The 12131-nt window shown below is 49.4% G+C and overlaps 1 protein-coding gene across 2 annotated transcripts in view; it reads right to left on the bottom strand.

Moving 5' to 3' along the window:
- Positions 1-12131, bottom strand: part of Rasgrf1 (Ras protein specific guanine nucleotide releasing factor 1) — a 107676-nt gene that overhangs the window by 47722 nt on the left and 47823 nt on the right. For both annotated transcript variants that reach the window (XM_048792930.1, XM_015480209.2), the window contains exons 6-9: positions 6337-6416; positions 4147-4340; positions 3526-3635; positions 5-123 (exon numbers count right to left, since the gene is read on the bottom strand). In XM_048792930.1, coding sequence (XP_048648887.1) covers positions 5-123; positions 3526-3635; positions 4147-4340; positions 6337-6416 — 503 coding nt within the window. The remainder of the gene's footprint in view (positions 1-4; positions 124-3525; positions 3636-4146; positions 4341-6336; positions 6417-12131) is intronic.

Below are 12131 nucleotides of genomic sequence, written 5' to 3'. Positions count from 1 at the left end.
GCACCTTGTCTCACGAAGGTCTGGCTGGTGTCCAGGAGGATCTCACAGCCTTCGATGATCATGCGCTCGATGGCCAGGTTTTTCCGGATGTTCTCCGTCTCACTTACTTCGTCATGCATTATTCTGTGGCAACAGGGGTGACAGGGTCAGAGGAAGGCCACCCCACCTCCCAGGGAGGACAGAAGGCCGGGTCTATGGCCAGATCTAAGAAGAAGGGCCAGGAGCAGGGACTAACAGGCGGGACTCTAGGCATGAGGGGGAAGCGGTGTGCTTCTGTGAGCACCCACTGTGTGCCAGGCGCCTCACAGATGCCACCTCATCCTTCTGACACCCTGAGGAGCCAGGGGGTTTATTTCAGAAAAAAGGCAATGAAAGCAGTTAGGAAGCAGGCCTGCCATACTTCAAAATCGGAGCCATGTAGATCAGAGACAGCAGGCCCAGCCCCAACCCCAGAAGGGATGTGGGAGAATGGGGGACATCATTTTTTCATTACCTTGCCCTTCATCCCCTTCTGTTCTTACTCTCATTCACAGAACAAAGCTCATTCCTACCTCAGGGCCTTTGCATTCACAGTTTTCTCCTCCTGAATACTCTCTGCATATCCTTTTTTTCTTTTTAATATCCCCCTCCCATTAACTCAGGAGTGCTCTACCTTTGAGCTACATTCCCAGCCCTTTTTGAAACAGGGTCTTGCTAAGTTGCTGAGGCTGGCCTTGAACTTGGAATCCTTCTGATTCAGCCTTTGGACTTGCTAGGATTATGCACCACCACACCTGGCTCCTGATTTTTATATGGTTGTCTCTTCAATGTTGCTCAGATCCAGGAATGGTTATTTTTCTGTAGTGCCTGGTAACCCAGCTGGCTCAGGGGAAGACCGGTTCCAGCTTGCTTCCCTGGGCTCTGGTCCTTCTGGGAAGGAATGTAAGCCACTTTCATTTGTCCCTGTTCTGATTTCTTGCAATATCCATAATTTCCAGGAGGTGGCGCCATTTAACTGCTTTTTAAACAGCATTGGTGGTAAAAGATGGGTGTTGGAGGCCAATATTGCCTTGCCTTGTTTCTAGGATTCTTAGGAAAGTAGTGAGTAATGTGTGTGTGTGTGTGTGTGTGTGTGTAGGGGGACTCTGGAAAAGTATTCCACTTACTTACTCTAAGAAGAGCACAAAGTCTTTTGAAATCCTACAATTTTAAGACCACCCAGGGGCAGGTTGATAAGTGTGGCTTAGAGTTGTCTTGCAGATGCCATCCAGGTTAGCCCTCACAAGGATGAAAGATGACCGCACTTGAGCGGTCTCTGTGAAGCACTGAATCAGCATGACCTTGAGCAAATTACTCAAGCCCTCTGATCCTTACTTAGTGCCCTCATCTGTAGGATGTTGGGATGAAGATGGAAGAGAGAATATTTCAGGGACCAGCCCCAAGCCTGGCACTTGGTAGGTGCTGTAGTCAAGGACAGTGATCATTGTCTCTGTTGTCACTGGTGGAAAATAAATATCAGTTTTTTCCCTCCCTGGATGGGGACTAGCATTTCAGGCATGAACTCACTCAACAGTTTATCAGTCTGGGGCATCAAATGGAATCTTTTCTTCAGGAGCCTCAGTTCCTTCCTAGAGAGGGACTCCATTTTGAAAGAGCCAGTGGTAATGAGATCTCTTGGGGAGGGTGGGGAAGGCTGTACTCGATAAAACATAAAGGGGAGATTGTAAAAGAGCAAAACTCATTTTTCCTGTAGGACATGAACAAACAGTAGCTGGCTAGGATAAGTGCTGCCCCAGGCTGGGGTTTGTGATGGGGACCCTGCGTGAACATAGTTTGAAAACTCTGGGGGGCTTCTGGGGGACCTGGAAGTGATGCCTTGGGTTATTAGTCAGGATATAGGGGTTCAGGATAGAAGGAAAAATTCAGGCCCAGTCCCTAGAGAGGACCAGTCTTTCTGAGCACAGCTGGGAAGGGGGTTGGCCATCTTGCTGGCTTCCTGCTGGACAGAGAGCTTTCCTCAGCTGCCCTGTGGGAGGGGGAGAGGAGAATGAAAGGGCTATGCCATTCCTATATGTCACCAAGGCTGGGTTCTGGTCAGGCATAGGTGGAAGAAAGCAAGCAGGCTGCAAACCCAGGATCGGAGGAAAGAAGATCAGGGTCTTAGGCCTTGTGCGCCTGTACCCATTTGCACCAGGGCAGGGCATTCCTCAGCAACGAGAAGCCCCACTGCCTTATGACAGTCCTAAGCCCTCTCCCTTGGACAAGGGTGTGCAGGATTTGGATCCCTGGGCACCGTTCTTTCTTCCTTCCTGCCAATGATTTTGTTCCTCTGCAGGCTCACCATGCAGAAGACATCCTGGTCCTGATTCTCCAACCAGAGACTGTAACTCAGCTGGGTATTGGAAGGATCCAGGGAAGGCTGTACCCCGGTCCAGCCCGTTCCTTCCTCTGTGCAGCTATAAGCAGTGGCCTGACTGGACCCCACCCCCTGAAGACCTACCTCCTTTGCAGCCTTTGCCAGCCCACTTCTGACCACAAGGCCCATTCTCATGTCTTGCTTTCTTCCACCTCCACACAGTGGAAGCCCTGGGAAGCCCTGGGACCCAGTTTTTGGTTCCTGTGTTTTTATCCTTAAACTCACTCCCTTGGCCATCTTACCAGTGCTGTGACTTTAAATCCCATCTCCAAGCTGATGACTGACAATATCTCTCAACTCCAGACTCCAATGCCCTTCCCGCTTGCCCCCTGCACTTGGACATCGCATCAGCAATCTCCTGAACTCCTCCCCATCCCCCTGCAAGTCTGTCCCTCCCACAGTTTCCTCCATCTCAATTAATAGCAATTCTACTCCTGGTTGCTCAGCCCAAAGTTCTGGAATCACCTTGACTCCATTCTTTCTTTCACCTCCCTCCCCCAATCTAACCCATCAAGGAATCCTTGGTTCCACCTTCAAGCTACATCCCGAATCTGACTCCTCTCAGCCTCCACAGGCACCACCTGGTGCAGGTTGTCATCACCTGCTGCCTGAGGTGTTGCAGAGCCTCCCTTGGGCTGTCTGCTCCTCCCCTTGCAGAGGGAGGTCCCTTTGGGTGACAGTGAGCCAGGTGAGGGACTCTGAATGAAAGACCAGGAGGACCAGGAATTGGACAGCCATGGGCTTATGTATCACTGTCACCACTTGCGGCTGACTGGAGCCTTGGGCACATGAATGCCTGTCACCCAGGACCCACTCTGAGGGTCCTGCCACTCCAGGTTTTGATACACTGACAGTGAAGAACAGAAGAAATGGGCAAAGTCCCTGGGCAGCTCCTTCTCCTGGGAAATGACCCAAGGGAGTGTCCAGAGCCCTTCCTCAGATCCCACCTGTGCAGGGACAGGGCCCCACCCATGCCAGCCCCACTTAGTGACCACCTAAGCTTAAGATGCTAACCCCAGAGGTTACTCCAGGTGACTCAGCTTGGAGGGGCCCCACCCTCACATCCTGGAACCCGAGGGTCATCTTCAGTGTGCCCCACTGCTGCCTGGTGCCTGCAGGCAGGGGCTCACCTGGACAGCTCCTCCAGTTTGGACTTGGCGTAATCCAGGCTGTTGCGCTCCACGTGCTCATGGGGTGTGTGGGCCAGGAGCTCGTGCAGCGTCAGGATGTACCTGGGGATCTGCGGGCATCAGGGGAGAGGCAGGGAGATGGGAGGTAGCGGGGGATGGAGCAGAAGAGGGATGGGGCAGGGAGCAAGAGAGAGACCGAGTGGACAGACAGGGATGAAAAGCAAGAGAGGCAAACACAGTGCTCTCAGCGTGGGCGCTTCCACCACCCGACCACAGATGCGCTCTGACCCTGAGGAGCCTCCGTGGCCTGTCTGGGCTCTGCTCTGGCAGAAGGCAGGACCTGGGTGGTGGCTTGGGAGCCAGGAGTAAAGGGTCCCCATGGCTGTCTCAAGAGCTGCCCCTCACCTTCCCTCACTGCCCGAGGGGACAGGCCTATCAGTGGTCAGCTTGCTCTCGCTGTCAGGGTTGGGGGCTGAGGGCTGACCCTACTTCATCTTCCAGCCAGGACTGGGGTGTGTGCCAAGGACTGTGTCCTCTCAGCTGCGGCCTTCGAGTGTGGCTCCCAATGCCCCCTGCTTCCCCCCAGCGTGCCCTTCTTGCTGGCAGGCCTGGGGCAGCCACCTGGAACATGGGGTAGGTGAGGAAGGTCTCCAGGGTCCTCTCCTCGCAGTCCGGCTTGGCCTCATAGTGCTTCAGCAGCTTGTCAAAGTCGCGGTTCTGCTTGCAGTGCGCCAGGATCTGCAGGCTGTACTGGTGGTTGCGCACGAACTCTTGGTAGATGTTGAGCATGGGCAGCAGGATGTCAAACAGGTCGGCTGGAAGGAGGGTGGGGTCAGAGGGTGACTGATGGCACCCTGGGAGAACCTATCCTGCAGCCACTCATGTGGCTATAGAAAGATCCCTGCCTTTGGGGGTGACAAATACCTCTGCCCTACTCAGAACCAGAGAGGTGGGCTCAGCCACTAGACCACATTAGAATCACAGATGTTTGGAGACAAGGCTGTCTATGTCACACCTGTGAGAGGGCATGTATAGGGCACGTTGTCAGGTGTGGCCTGTACCCCCTTCAGAATCCAGGTGCTCATTCCCCAATGGCCAGGAGTGCTGGTGGCTGGGTTCCCTCTGGGAATTCCTTTCAACTGAAGGAAGTTGCCTTGCCCAGGTCCTACCCATCTCATATGGTCCCCTGCATGGCAGCCTGGTTCTTTGCTCCACCTATCCCATGTCCTCACTTACCCACCACTGTCATTGCTGAGGGTGCTTCCAAGAGCCCCCGTCTGAACCCTGCAGTCTTTGACAGAGTGAACCATCTGAAGTCACAGGGTCAATCAGAACTGGCCTGGAGCTGGGTCTCCTGACTTCCCCATTCCAAAGCCTTCCCACTCCATCCTCCCTTAGCCCCTCTGTCTGTCAGTCCTTGTCCTAGGACCTCCCAGGTTTACCTAGTGGTTCCCTTATGGCCCATTCTATCTTGGGTATAGACCTTGTCCTCCCAGACCCCCAAATTCCAACCAGTCTCCTTAAACCTGCCCTCCAACATTTGACAGGATGGGCTGGAGCCCTGTGGAATTTTCCCTTATGAAGTAGGTTTCCCGCCGTAGGCTCTATGTGACAGCTCCTAGAGCAGGCGTCCCACTGCCTGGTAGAGTGTCTGCTGCAATGTGACTGCAGGAGAGGCAGACCCTGTCTTTCTGGAGACACTTCTTATTTGGAACCCAGAGAAAAGCAGGGCTGTTTGCTTTTGAGATACACAAAAAGAGTGCCCGTCCAGAGGCCTTCTAGCTAGGGCTTGGAGAGCTGTGTCTGATCCGTGTCAGTGGCCTGCACTCATATGAACCGTCCCCTCCTGGAACCGTCCCCTCCTGGAACCGGTTTCTTGTCTCCAGAGTGGAGATGCCTCCAACACTCATCTTTACCTACCCAACTGGGAAAATGCCAAAAGAAAAAAAAAAAGATCATGCCTGGTGGGTCACGGGAGCAGGACCAGGTCCTGCCATCCCTCACTCTGGGTACCCGGGCAGTGCAGTCCTTCTCGGACCACAAGTAGACAACAGGGTTGAAGCCAGAACCTTTAACACATTTATACCTTTTCATTTCAGTGATTCTACTTTTGGAAACCTATCCCAAGAAAATGGCCTCTAACATGGAGAAAACTTCATAGGCAGAGACAATTATGTCTGAAAATAACAATTTGGAACAACTCTAAAAGCCAACAATGAGAGCCAGTTGCACAGGATAATGGTCACATGCAGGGAACACTGAGAATACTGTCAGTCCTTGTCCAGTGACACTTTCCTGAAGCATTAATATGGTCAATAAAAATCTTTCAGCATGAGAAAGCACTTCTGTTAAAATGTTGAGCAAAAAAAAAAGATCAAAACAATTCTGCAAGAATCACACTCTATAATTCAGCATGTTTGCAATTATGTAAAATGGGGAAAAAAAAAACCCTTAGGATCTATGTACAGAAGAAAAACACCGGAGTGTTTATAGTGTATATCTTTGAGAAGCAGAATTATGGGTGATATTTTTAAGCTTTTTCTACTTTTCTGGGTTTTCAAATGTTCTCAAATGGGCATATGCACATTATTTTTAAAAAGGGAAAAGTGGATTAAAAAAAACTAAAAATATATTACTTCCTCTTAGAAATATGACTTGTGACAACTTGGCTGTCTTCTTCCACCACCGTCGAGGGTGTCTGGGTTTGTAGGGTGACACTCTGATGCTCTGGAAGGACAGAGCTGCCCCCATCTTGAGGGGTGGCATCAGGAGAGGGATGGGCTGGGGCATCTTCGAGGGCTGGCTACTCACCCAGGACCAGCGTGGGCCAGCTGGAGATGCGGGCCTTCAGGCCTTGGTAGAAGATCTGATGCAGAAACATGATGGTTTCACTGAAAGAGAAAGCACAGCGTGAGCTCTTGCCAGGGACTTCCTGCTGCTCCCAGGCACGTGGCACTCTGCAGCGACACTTTCCTCAGGGGAGACTTTCTGTGAGAACTCCATCAGCTGGATGGACCAGACAGAATGTGAGGCCCAGCGCCAAACAAATACGGGGCCCCTTGTGAAAAAAGGACTAAGCACCTCAAGATGGGGACTGCAGAGTGTTCAGCCAAGCAGAGGGTCACCTGCCCGTGAAGAGGGTGGAGGTGGGGGTTGTTCTGGCCCATGGCCTCTGAGTCTTCTCGGATCCCACTTGTGGGGGTGCCCCCTGAGATACATGGAGGGAGCCAGGGCTCTGTAGGTAGTGGCCCTGACGATGTGAAGATTCAGGGCGTGGGACCCACTCAGGGCTCAGATCTGTCAGCCACATGACCCCAGTGAGGGGCTTCCTGCCTCTGAAGTCCAGTCCTTCTGTGTAAAACAGGAGGGTGAAATGAAGAAGCTCCTGCAAACAATGGGTGACGTGAGTGCCACGGGTATCACAGGTGCCCAGCAAATGCTGCCCCCTTTTCGGACTTTTGGTAAGTCTGAAAAGCCAAAATACCCTGCTTGGGCACTCCACATGTGCCCTGGGAATGCGGTGTTCTTATTGGCAGCTAAGCCCTGGCAGGGAAGGCCCCTGAGCACTCACTCCGTGGGCATCAAGCTGGCCTTGGCCCCTCCCTGCCTCTTTCCATGCCCACTTCTCTCCAAGAAGCTGGTCCCAGAGAACAGCCTGAGCCCTCTTCTGCCCAGACAAGCTGTGAGCACAGAGAGAGCACCAGAAAGAAGCTACCTTGCCGTCTCACCTCCCTCACTGCTGCCAGCTCTAGCTCCCAACACCTGGGGACCTGGGGGTTCCCCCAATGTGTCTGGGAACTTCACAGTGCACCCCATTTACGGATAGAAAAACTGAGGCTCAGAGAGGGAGAAGGAAAGCCCCTGAGAGTCATGGGCGGTCCTGGCCCTGCCGGCCTGTCTCCCTACCCCGGGAAAGTTCTCATCTTTCTCTTCCACATTCTCCACGGCTGTGCTCTCTGTTCCCTCCCTCCTCTGTGCTTCCCCAGTGCTGGTGTTTTCCACTTTGGGAGGCAGTCCTTGGATGCTGTCCCCTCTCCCAGCAGTCTGTGCTCTGACAGCCACTGGAATCCCCAGGTCTCCCTGCCTCCGCACAAGAGCTGGCAGGGAGGGGCTGAGAGAGCGGAGAGGCCCTGAGCTGCAGCGGAGGTGGAGGAGGCTGTGCCCAGAGGGGCCCCTAGACGTCAGAGGCTCATGACCCCGGTGGGCTTGCAATGTCCAGTGCATCCCGCTATGTAGAGAGACAGGTGGGGAGAGGCAAGAGGGGGTGGGGAGGCTAGGGATAGAAGGAGCAAGAACACACACCTCCAGGCTGAAGGGCAAAGCTAGGAACTCCCTTGTGTTCCAGAGAACGTATAGAAGGAAAGGAAAACTTAAAGACTGAAACAAGACCTTTTTTTTTCCTAAGTAGAGAAGACTTTTCCAGTTCTTATTTCAAAGTGTGGATCTTATCATTACTGTGAGTTGTCATCTGTCAACTCCCTAAAGCTCCAAGTAAAAAGTGTCCCTCCAGGGATAGCAACACTTAGCAAGGCCAGTTTCCCTCTGGGGTGGGCCTCAAACTAGATTATGGAATGAATAAACTTGTACCAATTTTAAGAAAAAAATTTTGACCACCTGTGAAGATCCTTTAAGACCAAGACACTCAGCCAGGGGTTCAGGAGAGTGTGGAGGGGACAGAACCAAGAGCATCTAGGCTGAGTGGGTGGCAAGGCAGTCACGGGACTTTCAGGAGTTCCTGACGGAGCCATACGTAGGATCCTGACATGTATCTAGATCTTTCTAGATAACCCTGAACACTGCTACAACAAGATTCAGGTAAGCCACTCCCAGGCAGTTGTGGCAAATAACTGTGGAGGACTCATCAGGGAGGAAATGAACTTTCTTCAATTCCAACCCTGCTCAGGCTTGCACAGAGCAAATCAGGATCATCATGAGCTAGAACCACAAAAATACACAGGCATGCCCTGGAGATATGGCAAGTTGGGCTCCAGATGACTATAATAAAGCAAACAGGTCAATAAGGCGAGTCACGTGATCTTCTGTTTTCCCCAGAACAATATTGTTCTGTTGACACTATACTGCCATCTATCAAGGGTGCAACAGTATTGTCTTAAAGTGTACATACTCTAATTAAGTCCTTCATTGCTAACAGATGCTCATGATGATCTCAGCCTTCAGTGAGGGGTATTCTCTCTGCTGCTGGAGGGTCTTACCTGGCTGTGAATGGCTGCTGACCGATTAGGGTGGTGGTTGCTGAAGGCAGGGGTGGCTAAGGCAATTTCTTAAAACCAGACAATGGTGGAGTTTGCAGCATAGATAGACTCTTTTCATGAAAGATTTTTTTATAGCATGCGATGCTATTTGATGGCATTTTATCCAAAGAACTTCTTTCGAGATTAGAGTCAGTCTTCCCAATCCCTGCTGGTTGCTTTATCAACTAACCTTATGTTAAACATTCTAAATCCTTTGTCACCTCAACAATGTCCTCAGCATCTTCTCCAGGAGCAGAGTCTATCTCAAGGAACCACTTTCTTTGCTCATCCACAAGCAGTAAACCCATGTCCTATCAACAGATCATAGCAACCCAGTCCCATCTTCAGGGTCCACCTACAGGTCCAGTGCTCTTGCTATTTCCACCACATCTGCAGTTTCTTCCTCCACCGAAGTCTTGAACCCCTTGAAATCTTCCATGGGTGTAGGAATCAACTTCCTCTGAATTATTGATGTTGATACTTGGATCTCTTCCCATGAATCATGAGCGTTCCTATTGGCATCTAGAATGGTGAATGCTTTCCTGAAGTTTTTCCATTTACTTTGTGTTTCCATCATTTTTTGTGTCATTGTGATCAAAATTCCTGACAAGAACAACTTAGAGGAGGAAGTTTATTTGGAGCTCATGGTTTCAGAGGTCTCAGTCCGGAGATGGCTGACTCCATTGCTCTGGGCTCAAGGTGAGGTAGCACATCATGGGGGAAGGGCCCAGAGAAGGAGAGCTGCTTAGCTCCTGGCAGGGTCAGGAAGCAGAGACGGAGAAGGGGCACAGGAAAAATGATCCTTCCAGGGCCCACCCCCAGTGACCCAACTCCTCCAGCCATGCCCCACCTGCCTACTCTACCACCCAGTCCATTCAGACTAGGATGGACTGATCAGGTCTCAGCTTTCACAAGCTAATCATTTCACCTCTGAATATTCTTGCATTAACAGGAGCCTTTAGTGGACACCTCATACCCAAACCATAACACTTTTCCCAGAGGAATCACTACTAATGTCAGTATGCATTTCTTAAATAAAACAATTTGAAAGTCAAAACAACTCCATGATCCATGGGCTGCAGACTGGATGTTGGGTTTGCAGGCATGAAAACAACATTGGTCACATTGTACATGTCCATCAATGCTCTCAGGTGATGGGGTACATTGTCAATTGTGATATATATATATAAAACTTTTATGGGGTGCTGCAGAATGAACTCAGGGCCTCATGTGTGTGAGGCAAGCGCTCTACCACTGAGCCACAATCCCAGTCCAATGGCATAATATTTTGAAAGGAATCTTTTTTTTTTTTTTTCCTTCTGAGCAGTAGGTATTGACAGCAGACTTGAAATATGCTGTAAATCATGTTGTAAGCGGATGGGCTGTCACCCAGACTTCGTCCATTTGTTGACAACAGATAGAATAGATTTAGTATAATTTTCAAAGCATTAAATGAGCATTGGATTCAACTTGAAGTCCCCAGTGGCATTAGCTCCTACCAAGTCAGCCTTGTCTTTTGAAGCTCTGAAGTTTAGGCATTGACTTCTCCTCTCTAGCTATGAAAGTCCTAGATGGCATCTTTTTTTCAGTAGAAAGCTGTTTCATCTGCATTGAAGCTGTTTTGTGTAGCCACTTTCACAGCTATCTAAAGTCGGCTGGATAACTTGCTGCGGCTCCCACATCAGCACTTAGCTTCACCTTATTATGGAGAGGGCTTCTTTCCCCCTAAACCTCACGGACCAATCTGTCCCAGCTCTACACATTCGTTCTGCAGCTTCCTCACTTCTACCCATCTTCATAGAATTAATGGCAGTAATTGGGGTCTTGCTCTGGATTAGCTGCTGGCTGGTTTGGTCTTCTATCGAGAATGCTCAAACTCTCTCTGTATCAGCAATAGGGCTGTTTGCCTTCTCATCATTCACGTGTTCACTGGAGTAGCACTTTCAATTTCCTTCAAGAACTTTCCCCTTGCTTTCACAACTTAGCTCACTGCTGGGTGCAAGAGGCTTGGCTTTCAGACTATGTCAACTTTCAACAGGCCTTCCTCACAGAGCTTAAGCATATCTTGTTTTTGATTGAAAATTGTGACATCTGTGTCTCTTCCTTTTACTTGAACATTAGCGGCCACTGTAGGGTATTGTTATATCTCAAGGATTAGGGAGGCCTGGGGAGAGGGAGAGGGGCAAAGCAAGAGCCATTGATGGAATAGTCAACACACTCAACATTTATCAGTGAAGTCCACAAACTACCAAAACAGTAATATCCATGACCGCTGATCACAGCTCAACATAATAGACAAAATAATCATAAAGCCTGAAATATTGCAAGAGTTACCAAACATGACACAGAGACACAAAGTTAGCATATGCTGTTGGAACAATGGCTCCCACAGTCTTGCTCAACACGAGGTTGCCACAAACTTTCCATTTGTGAAAAATGGGACATCTAGAAAGTGCACCAAAGCACAGGGAAATGAGGTGTGCCTGTACAGATGAGGGCTCCATCTTCAAAGTGCAAATATGGTCCATCATATTTGATAACAGGGAGAGAATGTCACCTGCAATCATTTTTTAAAAAAATTTATATTTTGGGGGGCTGGGGATGTGGCTCAAGCGGTAGCATGCTCGCCTGGCATGTGTGCGGCCCAGGTTAGATCCTCAGCACCACATACAAAGATGTTGTGTCCACCGAAAACTAAAAAATAAATATTAAAAAATCTCTCTCTCTCTCTCTTTAAAAAAATTATATTTTTAGTTGTAGATGGACATAATATCTTTATTTATTTATTTTATGTTTTTATTTTTATCTGAGGATCGATCCCAATGCCTCATGCATGAGGGGCAACTGCTCTACCACTAAGCCACGACCCCAGCCCCCACCTGTAATCTTACTTTCAGAGATTACCATGGTTACAATCATCTTGACTAGACTTGCTTTTAAATAATCATTGTTAGTGGGTTGCTTGAACATTTTTATTATGTATTGACAATTTGTATTTCTTCTTTTGGGAATTGCCTGGTTAAACTCATTTCTATTTTCTCTTATTAATTTTAAGTAACTTTCCCTGTTAAGCATCTAGTCGACATACATGTTGGAGACATTTGTGCTGGGCCATTTGCCTGCTGGTTTTGTTTGGTGGTGATGTGCTGGGTTTTCAACTTGCTTGTGGAGTGTGCTGTTTTCTTTCTGTCTCTGCCTCAGGCATTGGTACACACATCTATCCCTGTCTTATTTTATTGTTTCTTTTTTTGAATTTTATTTTGTGGTTCTGGGGATTGAGCCCAGGGCCTCATGCATACTAGACAAGTGCTCTACCACTGAGCCATACCCAGATCTTATCTAAATTTTATATGT

The sequence above is a fragment of the Marmota marmota genome, unplaced genomic scaffold (assembly GCF_001458135.2).
Source record: "Marmota marmota marmota unplaced genomic scaffold, marMar, whole genome shotgun sequence".
NCBI lineage: Eukaryota > Metazoa > Chordata > Mammalia > Rodentia > Sciuridae > Marmota > Marmota marmota.
This window is presented reverse-complemented; position numbering and strand designations above follow the sequence as displayed.